This window comes from Hirundo rustica, chromosome 22, assembly GCF_015227805.2.
Source record: "Hirundo rustica isolate bHirRus1 chromosome 22, bHirRus1.pri.v3, whole genome shotgun sequence".
In the NCBI taxonomy this organism is placed as follows: Eukaryota; Metazoa; Chordata; class Aves; order Passeriformes; family Hirundinidae; genus Hirundo; species Hirundo rustica.
In genome coordinates, this window is record NC_053471.1 from 1,166,078 (window position 1) to 1,185,520 (window position 19,443).

At 55.2% G+C, this 19,443-nt stretch overlaps 1 protein-coding gene and 1 long non-coding RNA gene across 2 annotated transcripts in view; both read right to left on the reverse strand.

The window, feature by feature from the left end:
- IFFO2 (intermediate filament family orphan 2) overlaps window positions 1-9,672 on the reverse strand; it is a 43,012-nt gene extending 33,340 nt beyond the window's left edge. The window contains exon 1 of the mRNA XM_040084520.1: window positions 9,071-9,672. Within this exon, the coding sequence (XP_039940454.1) occupies window positions 9,071-9,672 (602 nt within the window). The remainder of the gene's footprint in view (window positions 1-9,070) is intronic.
- A 7,933-nt stretch (window positions 9,673-17,605) lies between these two features.
- LOC120762360 (uncharacterized) lies at window positions 17,606-18,852 on the reverse strand. The gene is made up of 3 exons (XR_005703887.2): window positions 18,691-18,852; window positions 18,405-18,551; window positions 17,606-18,239 (listed from the first exon to the last, which is right to left on the reverse strand). It is a non-coding gene; the product is annotated as an uncharacterized LOC120762360 (long non-coding RNA).
- Between the last annotated feature and the right edge of the window lie 591 nt (window positions 18,853-19,443).

Sequence of the window (19,443 nt, forward strand, 5' to 3'; positions counted from 1 at the left end):
GCAGTTCAATATTAATGTATCCCCTGCCAATTTAGGGAATTCAGTAAATTTACACCGTGCCTGGTTTTCTCTTTAACCAGATTTGACTCGTCAGGGCTAAATTCTGTGACTGAACTGACATGGGCCTGATAAATGTAAATTCTGTGCTCTGCATCAGAGGGAACATCATTTAAAAAAAAAAAAAAAAAAAAGGCATAGTTACATTTTCCTCCCTTAGAGACAAATTTTACCTGTAAGAATCCACAGGCAGAGAGACATTTTCCAGTGGAATCAGAGATTTGGACTCGATCCTGAGGCAGGATCCCTTTGATCTCAGATTCCAGCCTGAGTCACTGCATTTAAGGGGAAGGGGGATCCAGCCCTGCAGTAAATCATCACTTCCTTCAGCATTCCCTGGCTGGATGAGCCACTGCAAATTACCAACTCCCCTTGGCCACATGAAGAGGAGCGAGTTAATTCCTCCTCTTTTTAGTCCAGGATCTGGGAGCTGTCAGGTTTTCCAGCGCTTTTCCAGGTGCCGATGTCTGTGCACGCACAGCAAATAAACCCAGGCACCCCTGAGTGCTCACAACCACAAAACACAGCTTTGGATGAAGCTTAAGAGTGGGAAATTTTAAATGGTTTGTCCACAGAAATAAGAGATTTGGGAAGTTACACAGAACGGAGGTGCAGGCTGTTAACACCAAGCCTTGTTTTTGACTGGATTTCAGTGCAAATTCAGAACAAACCCCCTGAAACGAGCGTCAGATTGAAGATTAAACCCAGCAGCAGTGCAAAGCTCTGATCACACGCTGGGAAATTGCATCTCAAAGCAAGGAATGGTGCAGCTTTCCAGGCAGAAAAAGCCAAAAAAGGGACACCTGAACCCGTCCCCAGCAAGAAGGAGCAGCACCGACACGAAGAGCCCCGACATGACCCAGTGAGTCCCAAACTCCCCTTGGAAAAGGATCCAAATTACCCAATTTTGGGGAAGTGGGGCACGGGGAGCCCAGCAAAGCGGCAGAGCCAGAGGAGTCACATGGAGAGGAGTGACGGACGCAGGAACAAAGGGCTGCAGGGACTCTGTGCCTGCGATTCCAGCCTGGCCCGGGTCCCTAACGAGCAGGACACGTCGTTAGCGGGCACAGGGCTCCATTCTCTGCCAGCCCTCGCTTCCTGCAGGACACCCCGAGCCACCGCTGATGTCATTTCTGCACGTGGAGCAGCGGCGCTCGCGCTAACGGCACGGGAGAGCCTTCGAAACCGCGGCTGAGAATTCCATTTTTAAAAGGTTTTCGAAGCAAAGCACCTCGGAAATCCAGCGGGGGTAAGAATGTGTGCGCCCTCCGGCTTCCTGCCACGGCACTGGAAAAAGTCAGGGGATCTCTCCCAAGGTTCCTGAGATCAACTTTAGTAAATCACTGAGCTTTTTCCAGGTTTAATTTGAAGCAGGGTGATCTGATAATGAGCTGAGCAGAAGTGCTGCTGGACGAGGGGACACCAGGGATTAGGGAACACCAGACAAGTTCTTTATTCCTTTGGCATCAAAACCAGATCCCACCCTCCTACACCAACAGCAGGCAGCCAAAACATCCCCAGGTGCCACAGCCACACGTTTTCTGAGCATTGCCATGGGTGGTGACTCCACCACTGCCCCGGGCAGCCTCTGCCAGTGCTTTGGGAGCCTTTCCCTGAGGAAATTTTCCCTCTATCCAACCTAAACCTCTCCAGGCGCCACACAAGGCTGTGTCCTCTCATCCTCTCGCTGTTCCCTGGGAGAAGAGGTCGACCCAAATGAAGGAATTTTGACAGTATATTTGAAATTCGAGGAGCCCTCAGTGTGCCCAGGCTATTGCCCTCGCCCTACTACAATAACCTTATTTTTGTCCCTTATTCCAAATCTATCACGAAGCGGAGGCAAATTCCTTCCCTTCAGATGTAAGAGGGGGAGGTTCAAGGTTAGAAATGTGAGAAAAACACTCAGCTGTGGCTGCCCCTGGATCCCTGGCAGTGCCCAAGGCCATGGCAGAGGGGTTGGAATTGGATCTTTGAGGGTCCTTCCAACCCAGCCCTGATTCCAAGATTTCCCTGTTTCCCAAGCTGTTATCAGTCCCGTGCCATTTCTTATCATTTATTGCCTTTTACTATCACTTCTCACTAATCCCTTCAGGGTTCTTGGAACAAGGTAATTTTTAATGGGAAGAGGTCATGAGGCTACGCAGGAGTTTCAGTCACTCTGAGCAGTGCACACACTGACACTGTTAAGCTTTTAAACTTAAAAAAAAAAAAACGGAAGAAATCACTTCCTTTCTCATACCAAAAAAAAAAAAAAAAAAAATTTAATCAATCTGTGTTTAAACACCAAGATGGAGACTTACAATCAGAATATCCCAAGATGGAAGGGAACCACAGGGCCCCTGCAAGAGCAAAACCCCAACATCCTGCGAGTATTTCTAGCACAGGAAAAAAAAGTAAATTTAAGTCAGAGAAAAGCAGATGCAGGAAACCAACCCGAGAGCTGGCGGAGCAGCACCACGAGCCCTGAGCCACAAGAAAGCAGCTGCTGAGCTGGAGGTGGGTGCAGAGCTTTCCTCTGCTCCAAAACTCCACGAGAAGAGCTGGAAATCACTGGTTCCTGTGTTTGCTTCCACCCCAGCCCCACATTGCAGCATCTGGGGAGGTTATTTGGGCTTAAGGTCTGAGCTATCTGAGGGGTTTGGTCCCAGACCTACTCAGAGCTGAGGTGTGCGCTGAAGATCTGGGGTTTTATTGCCTTCAGAAAGCCCAGAGCTGCCCAGAGTGAGTCACAGGAGGAATCAAAAGGTAAATTTAAAATACACACACAGTCCTGTGGTTCCCTTGCAGCAGGAGAAGCTTTTCCTTGAGGAATGTGGTGGCCCCAGTTTCTCTAAAACTCCAACCACAATATGATGGGGGAGGATTTTTCTCCCCACTTAGCTCACCTACAAACTCATTATTTTAATTCTAATTTAAACATGAAGTTCAGAATAGCAACAGCTCCTTCAAGTCAGTCACAACACACTCAGCCCTCCCATTACAAACCAGTTGAAGGCTGAGTTTTCTTTGTCTACTAAATATTCCAAGCACAGCCCCAACCCCAGCGTGGAGCACTGCTAGAAAGCAGGATCAGAGGGAAACACCCTCCCCTCCTCCCAAACCTTCTCCTGCCTCCCTACAACCCCAGAAGTCCCAGTTTCCATCTACTTTATTTATTTCCAAAAATAAATAAACCTGAGATTTGTGAGAGCGCTCCAGATACCCCTTTGTACCCTAAACGTGCGTCTCTGCAGCAGCATTTTGGGATGAAAAAACGGAATTATTTAAGGAAATATTACTCTTACGGTGCTTCACTTGCACAGCTCCAAGCAGTGCCACTTTCCACCCAGCAATTACAGCTGGATATTTGTGCCACACAGCCAAGTTTTTTTTTTTTCCACATCAGGCAATTTTATCCCTCCTCCACCAGGAAAACTGACCGTTCTCTCAGCCCAGGGAAAAAAAGGGGCTTTTCAAGCCTGAGTCTCAGGTTTCATCGGAGCCAGCATTTAATATCAAACTTCCCATCTTGTAAGGGGCAGCCAAAAACCCCCCAGACCGAGCTGCTCTGGCAGCGGTGGAAAATCCGGAATTCCTGTGAAAAGCCACACTGAAAAATAATTATCCCTCTAAAACAGGGGGAAAAAAAAGCAGGAATAGCAGAATTAAAGAGGTGGCTTTCCACAGAGATTGTTCCTGCCAGCCCTGTGACCAATCGAGGCAGGGACAGGTCTGCCACGCTGGTTACATTCCTCCAGGGGGATGAAAACATTATTTGTTTTTGATTGGGTCTATGCAGAACATTTGCATCTTGTTACTGCTGATATTTTAGCCTTAAAAAGTTCTCAGACATTCCTCCAGGGCTTATCTTAAGCACATTTTTATTAAGTTCCCTTCTGTAAAAAAAGCAAGCCCCAGTGAGTTTTGACGCGCGCTGCCTTTGACAATGATAATCTTTGTCCTCCCCAGCTGCAGCAAATTTAAGATAATCTCTTTGCCAAGTGGACTTTATTAATCTTCCCAGTGAAATACCATCCTGAGGTAAAACAATTCTTTCCAGTTCAACTCTTAGTAGCGGCTAAGCCCGCGCTGGAAAAGACAACCAACATCTGGCGGACTCAATATCTGCAGCAATTAAGAGTAATCGTGGAACCATAAATATACAAATCTATCGGAGTGCTGGGGCTGGAGCCGCGCTGGGGAGAGGCAGGGAGGGAACGGCTGCAGCAGGATTTCACCAAGTCAGCAGCACGGGCTGGCCACACGCACTGTCACAGCAGCGCTGCCACCGTCACTGTCACAGCTGCACTGTCACTGCCACACGCAGCAGCGCTGCCACTGTCACAGCAGCGCTGCCACACCTGAACTGTCACTGTCACACTTTCACTGTCACAGCAGCGCTGCCACACCTGCACTGCCACCATCACTGTCACAGCAGCACTGCCACCATCACTGTCACAGCAGCACTGCCACCATCACTGTCACAGCAGCGCTGTCACACCTGCACTGCCACCATCACTGTCACAGCAGCACTGCCACCATCACTGTCACAGCAGCACTGCCACACCTGCACTGCCACCATCACTGTCACAGCAGCACTGTCACTGTCACAGCAGCGCTGTCACACCTGCACTGTCACTGTCACAGCAGCACTGCCACACCTGCATTGCCACCATCACTGTCACAGCAGCACTGCCACTGTCACAGCAGCGCTGTCACACCTGCACTGCCACCATCACTGTCACAGCAGTGCTGTCACACCTTCACCATCACTGTCACAGCAGCGCTGCCACCATCACTGTCACACCTGCACTGTCACACCTGCACTGCCACCGTCACAGCAGCACTGTCACTGCCACACGCAGCAGTGCTGCCACTGCCACAGCAGTGCTGTCACACCTGCACTGCCATCATCACTGTCACAGCAGCGCTGCCACTGTCACACCTGCCCTGCCACTGTCACAGCAGCGCTGCCACCATCACTGTCACAGCAGCACTGTGACACCAGCGCTGTCACTGTCACACCTGCACTGCCACTGTCAGCACTGCTGCGACTGTCACAGCACTGCTGCCACTGTCATTGTCACAGCAGCACCACCACTGTCATTGTCACAGCAGCACCGCCACTGTCATACCTGCACTGCCACTGTCAGCACTGCTGCCACTGTCATTGTCACAGCAGCACCACCACTGTCACACCTGCACTGTCGCTGTCACAGCAGCACTGTCACTGTCGCTCACTGTCACAGCAGCACCACCACTGTCACACCTGCACTGTCGCTGTCACAGCAGCATTGTCACAGCAGCACTGTCGCTGTCGCTCACTGTCACAGCAGCACCACCACTGTCACCACGCTCTGGGATGTTCCGCTCCTCCAGGGATCACCAGGAAGGTGACACCCCAGCCCAGGGAGCCAGGGCTGGGACATGCCCCAGGTGTCACCCCCACAACATCCACAGGGACAAGGCAGAGCTCCCCTCAGTCAGTGATTAACAGGATTTAACTAACGAGGGGACAATCCGGCCTCTTCTCCCTGTTCCCTCCCCAGCGGCGCCAATGGAGGCTCTGAGTGTCCCAAAACCAGGACAAAGATCCCCAAACGCGGCCAGGGCTGGGCTCACCCCCAGCTGCTCCTCCAAAAGCAGATTTTCCTCCTCAAACCCGAGGGGATCAACCCCAAACCCCAGCCAGGGAGGAGCCAAACCCATGGATACAGAATCCTGGATTCCAGCCCTGCTCCGACTCACCTCAAAGCAGCTGAAGCACCACGGCTTATTATTAATATTGTTGTTATTATTATTAATATGTCTAGGAAGAAAAAAAATCACTTCACCTGCAGTGTTTTAAATTTAAAAATGTGACTCTGCTCCGTTTTCAATTAACTGCCCTTGAAAGTACTTTTTATTGAGCTGCTTCGACTGCAAAAGTGCGATTTTGCAAAAAGATGATTTTGCTTTTTCCTGCTAAAAGAGTAACAACAGATAAAAAAATTACAAAAGACATCTGACAGATAAACAGTAAAGGATCTGATCTGGAGTCAGACCTATGGCCAACAGCTCCTCTAAATGCAAGCATAGGTGGAAAAAAATAAAGAAAAAAATTAATTTAACTTCATTTCCCCCCTAAAACTCCTCCAGTTGTTAACTTCCCCACTGGACTCACAATGTCGTGTAAAATCATGATAATTGCTAAAATAATATGAGATTGGGGAAAGACAATTAGCAGAAAAGATGCAAATTTATACATCATTTGGGTAAAATACCATCAGCTGGAGGAAAAAGCAAAAGCAGTTTTGGACTGAAGAGTCTGCTGGGCTCCTCAGATGGAACATTTTGCTTCAGACACAAACAAAAGCCGGGTAAAATATGATCTGTGTGCTCAACTGTCTGTGCCCTTTCAGAGCTCCAGTGCGTTGTGTTACAACTTCCAAGGAAAATTATTTTAGGGAATGGAACTAAGAAATTAAATATATTCCCCCCATTGAAGCTATTGCCAATCCCAGAAATGCACAGGCAGAAGTTCATTGGAAAGAACATCCTGGATGATCTCCCACTGTTATTTTACAGCAGAAAAGCTACTTTTCCTTTAAAAGAAAGGAAACAACAGGGATTATTCCCCCTCTGGATTCCACCCCTGCATTTTCCAGTTCCCAGGTGGGACATGAGTGAGTTTGCCTTCAACAACAGCAGAGACATCTGCGGAGAGCCTTGGACACCCAGCACTGCCCTGCTGCCCCGTGTCACCCCCTGCCTGGCTTTTCCTCACAGCCAAATACTTCAAACCACAACCTCCCTGGCCAAGTGGCCACCCTGGAAAAGGGGAAAAGCCTCCCTAGTCCCAGGAGATAAATGGAATTATTGCTATCTGCCTAAGGATCCTTGGCTATGGGCTGCTGGCTCCTGGGTGAGGTGACAAGGCCTGGCTGCTCCACAAAGGCTCTGCTGGCTCTCAGATTGAGCAATAAAAGGTTCTTTTCCTTTTCTTTCCATTTCTTTTCAATTTCTTTTCCAGATCACGCACCCGTGCTCACGCCCAGCTCTCCACAAGCCCCAGGAGCCCCACCAGGAGACAGGCACAAGGCTCCTGTTCCACCTGGAACTCATCTCCCTAAATAAATCAGGAGCATCAAAGGGATCAGAGCAAGGTAAGAGAACCCCAAGGAGCACATTTAGTGCAGGCACACACACACACACACAGAGGGGTGCCAGGCCAGCCCTGCACCAACAAACCCCATCCCCAGCCCCGCAGGAAAGCTGATAAACCCTGCAACACGCAGAGCTCACAGAGTTAAACCCAGCTGCTTCACCTGGCTGCCAGCAGGAAACTCAAACAGCACAACCTTGCTCCCCGAGCTTGCCCAAGGCAGCTCAAGGCCCCAGAGGAAAAAGCCAATCCCCCAAAAACGAGAGTGTGCTGTCCATGTGGGACTGAAGGTCATGGAAGAGTGACCAATTGCAGTTCCAGAGTAGCGAGCATCCATAAAACACTGCAGATACTACATCACTAACATGGAACGTGTTGATACATGTTAATCACTTTTATTTTTTTAATAACAAAACCCTCTTTCAAGGGCAGGAGTAAGATCTGAGGTTCCCCTTTGCTCCACTGAATTTATCTGGTTTATGCAACCCCTGAGTGCGCAAGAGCATAGAGTATGGGGGGAAAACGTGCCCTACACAAGCGAGTAAAGGCAGAAAAATCAAATTTGTATCAGCAGAAAGGCTGAACCCGAAGGCCCACAGGTCTCCTCTTCCCCCAGAAGCAGGAATAAATCAAGTACCATGGAAAAGGAGAAGCAGCCCCAAGTTTTGGTGACACAACCCACACTGTGGTGGCATCCCCCTTCCCCACGGCACCACTTCCTCTGCCCCCCGCTCCTCCTCCCATTCCTCGGGAGCGGCTACAGAAACCAAAAGCAGCCCGGTGCCACCACGGCAGCCGTCACTCCGAGCTGCAAAACAGAGAGCAGCTCCTTTTCTCCAGCCCAGGAGGGCCAGAGCTCCGAGGAGAGGCACCGGCCGCGGAACAGGCCACAGATCCCCACTTTGGGGCGGTCAAAGCTGCCTAGAAAATGTCTCCGAGCCGGGGTGATTTCAGCAGGGGAAGTTCTTACAAAAAGCGGCCGCTGCTGACCTGAGGTGTGCAGAGAGCTGACTGCAGTCCGCAAACCCGGGCAGAAGGGAGCCGGCCACGCTCCACAGGCCACAGGGCCGGGAAATGCGGAAAATGAGAACGGAGCCGGGGCGTTCTGCAGGAAAAAACCCCGGCTGGGCGAGCAGGAAATGCATTTAAAGGCTAAATACTCCCGAACTCCAGCCGAGAGAGCCCACGCCAGCCCCGAAGGGCAGCAGCTCCTCAGACAATGCAGGAATCTCCCTGCAGAAGCACAACTACATTTTTTTTTTCCCCTCCTCTGGCCTCCATCTCTGCCACAGCCAAGCAGCAATCCAGTGGAACGCCATCCATCACCATTCCAACCCCGGGGCTTGCCACAGGCCAGGGGAGACCTCCAGACCAGCGAGCCTTACAAAGGCTTTTGTTTTGGCTAATTCCGAGCAGCATCTCGGAGCGCAAACCCTGCCCTGCAGTGTTTGCAACCCAAATATTGCAGCACTGAGCTAATTTGGGGGAGCTGGCACGCACAGCCGACTACTGGAGTAATCAGACCGAAAAAAAAAAAAAAAAAGAAGGCGAGCTAAATTTAGGACGCAATATTAATAACGGATTATTCCCCTTCAAAAAAAAAAAAAAAAAATATATATATATGGAATTTTTTTTTTTTTAAGTTGAGCTGACAATGCTCCTTGCAAGATCCGGGCTCTCCATCCCTCCCAGGGATGGATCCCACAGTTTTCTGGGTACCAAGATGAGGTTCAAACCCCCCCACCCCTCCCCGAAGAAAAGCCCCCCAGACCCCCGCGGAGGAGGAGCGCGGTGCCCGCGTCCGCCGCGCTGTCCCCGAGCGCTCCCGGGGAGGGCTGGCCCCGTTTCCCCGCAGTGCAGCGCGGACCGCCCGCATCCCCCATCACTCACTTCCTCTTGTACTCGTCGCGCTCCCGCTTGACTTTGGCCAGCACGTTGTAGAGGGCGCGGATCTCGGGGGTGATGGTGTCGATCTGCACCCCGACTCCGTCCGGGTGCACCCAGGACACGCCGGGGCCCTGCACGGTCTCCAGGCCGCCGCCGCCGGTTCGCCGCACCTGGGTGTAGCTCCAGATGGTGCCGGGCAGGCGCCCGTAGTGCGGCGGCGAGGGCAGCGCCCCGTGCCCGGGGCCCGGCGGCGGCACCAGCGGCGGGGTCCCGCCGTCCGTCTGCACCGCCTGGTCCCGGGAGAAGGTCTTGTAGCGCAGCCGGCGGTCGCGTTCGCTCTGCTGGGCCGCCAGCTGCTTCTCCAGCAGCCGGTTCCGCCGCTCCAGCTCGTGCACCTTGGCCAGGAAGCAGCGGAACCGCACGTTCAGCCCCTTGAGCAGGTGGATGTTGGAGCCCAGGTCGTTCCGCAGCGCCGCCGTCACCGGCGGGCCCCCCCCGGCCGCCGCGGGGCCGCCGCCGCCGGGGCCCAGCGGGCACGAGGAGGAGGCGGCGGCGGCGGTGGGGGAGAAGGCGCGGGCCATCTCCCCGAAAAGCAGCGAGTTCATGGCGGAGGGGGAGGCGATGGAGGCGCCGGCTGTGGCGGAAGGGCCGGCAGTGCCGGCGGTGATGGAGCGGCCGCGCCGGTGCCGCCGCTGTCTCTGCGGCCGCCGCCGCGCCGCGCTCTGAGGGCTCGGGGCGGGACCGAGACCCTGCCCACGCACCAAACCACGCCCACACGCCCATGACCACGCCCCTTACCCCATCCCGGTGGCTCATTTGCATAGACACGCCTCCGCGGCACTGCTCCCGTGCTGGATTTCCATAGCCACGCCTCTCGTTTCCGTAGCCACGCCTCTCATTTGCATGGCCCCGCCCCGCGGTGCCGCAGCCGCCCATCCCTCCACGTGTCCCCTGCGCGGGGTTCGGGGGGGGACGGGCGGCGATTTTTGGGGAGCCCCCCGGTCTGAAGGGGCTCCAGAGCCCTCAGGGGTCCCCGCATTAATGGCCAAACGTCCAGGGAATGAGGTGCAGGCCCGCGGCCTTGCATCCGTGCTGCTGGCTGTCCAGAGTTCTCAATCCCATGCTGATCCCCCATGGAGCCAGGCTGGGAATGCTCGGCCTGGAGAGGAGGAGCGGCTGTGGGGACATCAGCGCTCGGCCAGGGGGTGAAGGAGCTGCAGGACAGCCGGAGGAGGACTCTGCACCGGGAACTGGAGCGACGGGGCCAGGGGGGAATGGGGGCAAGCTGGAGGAGAGGAGATTTTGGTTGGATATTGGGCAGAGGTTCTTCCCTGTGAGGGTGGGGAGAGCCTGGCGCAGGTTTTCCAGAGGAGTTGTGGATGCCCCAAAGCTTTTAAAGCCGGGCTGGAGAAGGCCTGGAGCAGCCTGGGGGAGTGGGAATTGATGATCTTTAAGGTCCATTCCAATCCCTCAACACTCCGTGATCCCACGATCGCACGATTAGGTCAGATCAGACTAAATTATAAACCGTGGATTTCGTTATCCCGAAGCAGAGCCCTGCCTAAGTGCTAAATAATGCTGATATTATAATAATTAAGTTATTAAATGAGCGTTTCCCAACTGCTGCTCCCGGACCTGCGGGCAATCAGAGGATATTGTTTAATTGAATGATGTGATCGCTGCCTCGCTCTGCCGGGCACGGAACGATGCAAGGGAAGCACAGGGACAGCTCTCAGCCAGGCTGCAGGGACGCTGCTTACCCAGGTGTAATTTCTGAAATAAAACCGTGGGGATCGCCAGGTTATATTTAAATTAATTGATTAAATTAATTATTTATTTTATTTTTTTATATATATATTTATATGCTTTGTATTTCAGTATATTCATATTATCTATATTTATCTGGTTTGTAACTTTGTGTGTTTGTGTGTACTTATATTTTTATATATTTATACGTTGCACCCTTGTATGTTTGTGTATATTTATTTATATTTATAGTTTTGTACATTTATACGTTTATGCATATTTATATTTATATGTTTATATGTAACACCCTTGCGTATGTGTGTATATTTATATTTATAGTTTTGTACATCCGTATATTATGTATATTTATGTTTATATGTTGCACCCTTGCGTATGTGTGTATATTTATATTTATAGTTTTGCACGTTTATGCATATTTATATTTATATGTTTATATGTAACACCCGTGTATATGTGTGCATATTTATATTTATATCTTGATGTCGGTTTATATTTATTCAACCCCACCTGCTGAAACTCCACCAGCACCTCCAGCCACGCTCAGCACCGAAACCACGGCTCTTCAAAGGGCTCTCTTCATGTGCTACCAACCCGTGTTTTGCCAGCGCCTCCTGGAAAAAAAAATAAAATGAAATAATAGATGCGCTGGGTGGAGGCGCTTCATTAAAAGGATGACTCAAAGAAACACCTGAAGGATTTGTCTCTCTCCCAGCACCAAGCCTCCTCAGCCGGGTTTGTGTTTGGGGCTCCAGAAGCCCCTGGGTGGTTTTGGCTCTCAGCACATTCCCGTCCAGCACCCCGCGGCTCCCGGGAAGTGTTCCCGTGCTTTGTGCCCCGCTGCAGCCCGCAGGAACGCGGGGAAAAGGCGAGGATGGGCTGGAGGTGCCGATGCTGAGGGTGTTCCTGGGGGCCGCGGCCGGCCAGGGGAGGGCTTGTCCCAAATTTGGGACATTCCAAGGCTCGGAACCCCCCCGGACAGGGGAAGGAGCCGCTGCCCTTTGCTGACCTTTAAGGTCCCTTCCGACCCAAACTGCGCCGGGATTTTATGGATCTCCATCCTCGCTGCCGGTGCTGGGAGGAGCCAGGTGATTTCAGAACCCCCCGTGGTGGGAAAAATCCAGCCGAGCTTTATTTTAATTTTTTTATTATTATTTTTTCCCCTTGGAGAAGCAGGAAAGCAGCCGGGGGGTGATAAACCAGGTGATGAAGGGTTCGGTACCTGCCCCGTGATCTGGCAGCTCCCTGGATCCACCAACGCCTCATTAAATCTAATTAATCATTTCCTAATGAAGGCCAGCCCTGCCCTGCCCTGGTCACGGTCACCCCCGGGTCCCGCTGGGCTGTGGCCTCGCTGAATCCCCACGAATTAATGGCAGAAATTAATTAAGCTCGGGCTGGGTGAGATGGGAACCCCGAGAGGGCTCGGCGGCCCCGGCCAGTGCCAGGACATTCCTGCCCGGAATTCCTGCCGGGAATTCCTGCGATCCCTGCCCGGGAGAGCTCCCCGCCGCCTGCCAATTAGGGACAATAAATAACGGGGCGCTGATGAGCCCTTTCCTGTCCGGACAGGGAAATGCGGCTGGCCCTGAGCTCAGGGGTATCACCGGGTGATAACAGCGCACCGGGGATGGGTTTGCTCCCAGCTGCTCCACCCAAACCTGGGCTCACCCAAATCCCAGCCCTCGGGTTTGGTTTCACACCCGTTTTTCTTTTCCTTTTGGCAGCTCCCAAACCTCGGTGAGCGTTTTCAGGGCCGCTCTCTACGCTGGCTGGGATTTTTAACGTTAACTTTCCCGGGGTTGGTCGCATCTCTTGAGGCTCTGTTGGTTCAGAAAGTTCTTTTCTCCTCGGTGAAGTGACCATTTTCCAGGCAAACCCACCCAAACCCATCCCCAGGGCTCCCGTTCTGTGCCGGGGCTGATGGCATCACCTCGGACTTGGTTCCTGTGTTTGAACAAACCTCCTTCTAAAACAAGCAAAATTCCTCTGGTTTAACTCCCACAAAACTCCCCAGGCTCCCAAAACGCCCCTCAGTGACCTCGGGAGCTCCTGCTGGGCTGGGATTTTCTCACATCCAGGTGAGGCCTCATCCTCTCACCCTCCCTCAGCCTCTTCCTTGGGCTGCAGCCCTGTGGTTCCGCCCAAAACCAGATAAAATTAATGGAATAAAAATCACAACTGCTTTTATTTATTTCCTGAGGGGCCCTCAGGTACATCGGGGGCAGGTGAAGCCCCCAGGGGCTGCACCCAAAACTGGACCCCGGCTCTCGGGTTTCACACTTGGGTCCCTTGGCTCCATTTGCACATCGGGGGTTAACGCTCCAATGACAGCCGCAGCTGATGAAGTCATTCACCCCAAGTTCGCTGCCCCAGCTCCCTTCTGTTCCCATCCCTCGGGCCCTGAGGCAGCGAGGTGTCCTGGATGGGCGGGAGAGGAATTGTTGTGTGTGACCCAAACGGGAGAGCAGCAGCTGAGGCTGCGTGTGCAGTTGGGAGTCACACGCCAAAGAACCGCGGGAGCACAAAACCACGGAAAACACAAAAGATAAAATCCTAGGGCATCGCAGGGAGCTCGGCAAAACCTCCCTGGAACCCGGCCCGGAGCGGGGAGCGATCCTTGTGTTCCCCCTGTTCTCCACAGGGATGGAGTCCTGGATGGGCGGGAGAGGAATTGTTGTGTGTGACCCAAACGGGAGAGCAGCAGCTGAGGCTGCGTGTGCAGTTGGGAGTCACGCACTAAAGAACCGCGGGAGTGCAAAAACACGGAAAACACAAAAGATCGAACCCCGAGGCATCGGCTCTACCCGGAATGGCTCCCTGCACTCTCTCCTCAAACCTTCCCCGAGTGAAGGTGTTTGAAACCAGCAGAATTTTAACACCGCACCCAAAAACGCTTCTTTTTCACCCACGATGGGGCACGAATATCAGCAGGGTGGTGGCACCAACCTCATCCCAGCTGCGTTTTTGGCCAGCGAACCCTTTCCCACTCCAGCAGCGCCTTTTTGGGGTTTTATTTTATTGAGGATCGGGCTGGGGAGCAGCGCCGCCCGGCCGGGCCCTGGCACGGGAGGAGAGCGGGGTTCGGGGACAGCCCCGGCCACTCCCGGGGTGACTCAGCCCCACGGGAGCACCCGAGGGTCACCGGCCGGGAGGGGCCGGGTGGGTCCCCGCGGTGGTTTCCCCGTTCAGGGGAAGCCTTGGGATGGTGCTGGGAGCAGGAATTGTGCGTGGGATTGCCGCTGGCAGTGCGCGGGAGGGGTGAGCTCCACGCAGCAGCAGCTTCTCCTCCCTGCACCTTTTCTGCCCCTAAAGGAGGTTTTTCCTCCCCAAAAAGAGTTTTCTCCCCCAGTTTGTCTCCTCCCTGTCCCATCAGCTCACGGGAGAGAGGAGCTGCTGCCCAAACCCAGCGCCTTCCTGGCGGGTTTTATCCCCGCAGTGACAAAAATCACGTTTGAGCACGGTTATGGGCGCCAGGAGCACAAAACGGATCCAGCCCGAGGAGAGAGGATGTTCCTGCACAGCCGAGGGCTGCACGAGCCCGGCAGCGGAGAATTCGGGGTGCGGGGATTGGGAATGCAGAATTTGGGATGCAGGAATCAGGAATGCAGAATTCGGGGTGCAGGGATTGGGAATACAGGGATTGGGAATGCAGAATTCGGGGTGCAGGGATTGGAAATGCAGAATTTGGGATGCAGGAATCAGGAATGCAGAATTCAGGGTGCAAGGATTGGGAATACAGGGATTGGGAATGCAGAATTCGGGGTGCAGGAATTGGGAATGCAGGAATCGGGAATGCAAGGATTGGGAATACAGGGATTGGGAATGCAGAATTCGGGGTGCAGGGATTGGGAATGCAGAATTCGGGGTGCAGGGACTGGAAATGCAGAATTTGGGATGCAGGAATCAGGAATGCAGAATTTGGGATGCAAGGATTGGGAATACAGGGATTGGGAATGCAGAATTCGGGGTGCAGGAATTGGGAATGCAGGAACTGGGAATGCAGAATTTGGGGTGTGCGGGAGGGATACAAGGATCGGGAATGCAGAATTTGGGGTTCAGGAATTGGGAATGCAGAATTTGGGGTGATTGGGAGGGATGCAGAACAGGGAACGCAGGATCCGGGGCGCACGGGCGGGGCTGGGCTCGGCACACCCGCTCCCCTCCCAGCCCAGGGCCCATCTCCTCCCTGCACAGGAGCCAGCGTTTCGCAAGCAGAGCTGCAGCCCCGAGAGGCGGCTGAGCTCGGCAGGAGATGAAAGCTGCCGAGCGGCGCATCCGCGCTCGGGACGCGCCGGAATTTCCGTGGAGACGGCGGCAGCGCCCTCCGCTTCCTTGGGAACCAAACATTTGCATCCGCGTTGAGTAGAGCGGCAAATATGCGGCGATGGGCCCGGACAGGTGCCCGGGCGCGTCCCGGGGCGGGGGCGGCTCCGGCGGCACCGCCGGGATAATCCCGGGATGCTGCTCCCGGGATCCGGCCGTGCCCTCAACCCCAGAGCGCTCCAACTCTTCCTTCTGAAGGCAGCAAGCGGGCCCTGACCCGATTAATTTAATGAGTTTTAAATTAACAGAGCAAATGATTTCTTTCTCGTTGTTGCCCCCAGACTCTGCTGGGTTGGGCGGCACCGAAGCTCCGGGCGCTGGGGAGGGTTGAACTGGGCTGAACTGGGATTTGTTTCCAGCTCCCGGTTCAATCCTCGCTTCCAGGGGCCCGTGGCTGGTTCTCCTCGCTCGCGCCGCGGGGTTTGGCCCGGCAGGTTTCGCGGGACACGGAGGGCGAGGGAAAGGTCCCTGGTGGGAGCTGGGATGGAGCTGGGATGGAACTGGGATGGAACTGGGATGGAACTGGGATGGAACTGGGAGCGGATCGGGAATGCGGGGCTGGGATTGGCCTGAGCGCCCCCCGGCATCTCCCTCCTGTCCCCCTCTTGTCACCCAGCAGGGACACGGGGACATCACAAAGGGCACTGACAGGGACAAGGACATCACACCTGGGACACTGACAGAGACACGGGGACATCACAAAGGGCACTGGCAGGGACAAGGACATCACACCTGGGACACTGACAGGAACACGGGGACATCACAAAGGGCACTGGCAGGGACAAGGACATCACACCTGGGACACTGACAGGGACACGAGGACAAGGACATCACACCTGGAGCACTGACAGGGACACGGGGACATAGGGACATCACACCTGGGACACTGACAGGGACACGGGGACATCACAAAGGGCACTGGCAGGGACAAGGACACCACACCTGGGGCACTGACAGGGACAAGGACATCACACCTGGGACACTGACAGGGACACGGGGACAAGGACATCACACCTGGGACACTGACAGGGACAAGGACATCACACCTGGGGCACTGACAGGGACACGGGGACATAGGGACATCACACCTGGAGCACTGACAGAGACACGAGGACAAGGACACCCCTGGATCTCTCAGGGACACGGGCACATCACACCCGGGGCTCTCAGGGACACGGGCACATCACACCCGGAGCTCTCAGGGACACGGGCACATCACCCCTGGATCTCTCAGGGACACGGGCACATCACACCCGGAGCTCTCAGGGACACGAACATCACACCTGGATGTCTCCGGTTCCCCGGCCCGGGGATGCTCTGCCCGTCCCCGCGGTGCCGGTGTCCCCCGCGGCCCTGGAGCTGTCCCCTCCCCTGTGTCCCAGCCCCGGGCTGGGGAGCGCTGCTGCAGAAGCCGCTGAGAGCAGCGGGAAGGGAAAGGGAGCGAGTGACCCGGTGCTCGGAGGTGCCTCCGGTGCCCGATGTCACCCGCTGGCAGCAGCAGCTCGTTGCCGTCGAACGTGAGCGATAATTAAAGGATTGCGGCCGGGATTGCGGCGCGGCCCTGCTAGATCGTTAAATGGGATTAAAAAACCGCGGCCGGGGAGAAACTGCGGGGATTAAACCCAAACACAGACCCCGGGCTGCGGTGGCACGGCCAGGGCCAGCCCCAAACCCGGCGGGGCTGAGCACGGGGCTGGCACTTGTGCCAAGGCCCAGAGGGTTTCAGCCTCCTCCGGAGCGTCCTGAGCCCTCTCCCACCCCAACCTCCCACCCCGGGCTGAGGACAGCGCTGCGACAGCCGGGGACAGCGCTGCGACAGCCCGGGACAGCGCTGGGACAGCCGGGGACAGCCAGGGACAGCCGGGGACAGCCAGGGACAGCCGGGGACAGCGCTGCGACAGCCCGGGACAGCGCTGGGACAGCCTGGGACAGCCCGGGACAGCCCGGGACAGCCCGGGACAGCGCTGGGACAGCCCAGGACAGCTCTGGCACAGTCTGGGACAGCCCGGGACAGCCCGGGACAGCCCGGGACAGCGCTGGGACAGCCCAGGACAGCTCTGGCACAGTCTGGGACAGCCCGGGACAGCGCTGGCACAGCCCGGGACAGCGCTGGCACAGCCCTGGCACAGCCCAGCACAGCCCTGGCACAGCCCAGGGCGGGGGCCGGGGGTCACTGAGGTCCCGCTGGCGCAACAGCTGGGAAAGAGCAAGCGGGCTGATGATTAACAGCAGTTAATTATCGGGTCATCACCGTTAGGGCAGAGCGCTCTCCCTCCGAGGCGCCGCCGCCTTCGATGAGAGGGGCTCCTGCCTCCCCTCAGCCTCCTCCCCAAATCACAACTCCCTCTGCCCTCACCCCGCGGCAGGGAAAGGGGGGAAAAATGGGGAAAATGGGAAAAGCGTCAGACCCAACATCCCTGGCAAGAGCAGCCAAGAATAAACACGCTGTTCTTGACATTAATCCTTTTTTAAAGCTCGGCCTCTCTCCGCACGTCAAAGCTGAACTTAAGCCACGAACACCTGGATTTTCCCGATTTCTGCTTGGCATTTCCCTTTTTTACCTCCCCACTGGAGGGGAAGTGTCATCCTGCCTCTCCAGGGGCAGAAGAATCCCAGCAGGGATTGATGGCAGCAGCCCCAGAAGGGGCAGAGCTGGGCTCTCCGATCATTCCCGCTCCTCCTGCGGCTCCGGGGACGTTCGTGGATCCCCGAGGAGCTGGAGGTCACCCCAGGTTTGGTTTGGTTTGGTTTGGTTTGGTTCTCCCCCAGCCGTGATTCACCCACAGAGGGACCGGGCTGAGTCAGGCTGAGGAGTGCCGGGGTGGGGACTTCTCCTTTCCAGAAGAAAAACTCTGAATTTTGGAGCAGGGAATCCAGCGGGAGGTGCCTGAGGCTCGCAGCGGGAAGGGAAGGGGCAGCAGAGCTCCGCAGCAGCCAGGTGTGCAGGTCAGGGAGCAGGAACGAGTCTGATCCCTCCCGGGATCAGGGGGGAAGGGAGAAAATCCCCGTGGGACGGGAGGGAGGATGGAATTCCCACTCCAAGCCTGGGACCTGCGGGAGCAGCGCCGAGCACGGGAGGATCCTGCTCGGGAAAGGCTGAATAAGCACCAGGAGCAGAAAATCTTCCCAGAGGCAGATCCAGACCTCCTTACACATCCCAAAACCTCCCCAGCCCGGGATGGGGCCTAAAACACAGCACAGGAGCCTCCCCTCCACATCCTCTGTACCATTTCAGTGATAAATTTACCCAAAAGCATCTTTCTTCTCCTCCATTCCCCTTTGGGAGAGGAGTGCTGATCTCCTGGGTCTGGATAAAAGGGCTGGAGCTGGTTCCTCCCCAGCTGTCCGTGGGAAGGGCTGGGATCAGTCCTGGGATCGATCCTGCAAACAAATCCTGCAAAGAGGGGTTTAATCATCATTCCTTTCCCTCCTGGGAACAAGGGAGTGATTATTCCTGGGGGTTCAGGTGGTCTCACCCGCCTTTTCCCATTGGTGTCCCAGGGGGGACATCCCTGGTGTGACATTGTGCTCACCTCACCCCCAGCTCCTCCAGCGCTCCTGGTGAGCTCAGAGCCCGCTTTTCCCCGGATCCTCCACTCCATGAGCTGTGAATCATCCCCACCTGCAATGGGAACGAGCCAAGGCCAGTCCCCATTTCCTCATCAGGGAACAGAAACGTGACCCAAGGGTGGCTCCTAAAGACACCCCCTGGGCCTCGGGAGGTCTCTGGGGTGTTTTGGGAGCTCCTTGGGCTCCAGAGCAGCTCCAAACCTGCCTGGTCACGCTCGGGGCTCGGTGGCTTTGTGCTGTTTGGTCCCTGAGCTCCCCAGGGTGTGAACTGACCGGGAATGAGCTCTGGGCTGTCCCGAGGGCGAGCAGGGAACACAGCAGAGGATTTACACCTTGCACCAGGGCCAGATCCTCGTTCCTGCGGAGCCTGGCGCGACATTCCTGGAGGAAAACCTGGGATTCCATCCAGGCCTGGGGCGCTGCACCCCGAGACGTCCCCACTGTGTCCCTCGAGGCTCCTCCACCCTCGCCGTGCCCTCAAAGGTGCCACAGACGAACGTCCAGGGAGCAAAAAAATGATTTTCCTCCATCGGAAAAAGTCCAGGGAATCTTTTGTGGCCCTGGAGCATCGCGGAGCGCTGCGTGTTGGTGTGTTTGAAAACACTTCCGAGGAATTTCAGGAGAATTGGGCTGGGAAGAGACAGAGAGGAGCAGGGAGGAGAAGAAAGGAGGAGAGAGGAGCAGAGAGGAGGAGAGAGGAGAAGAGAGGAGCAAAA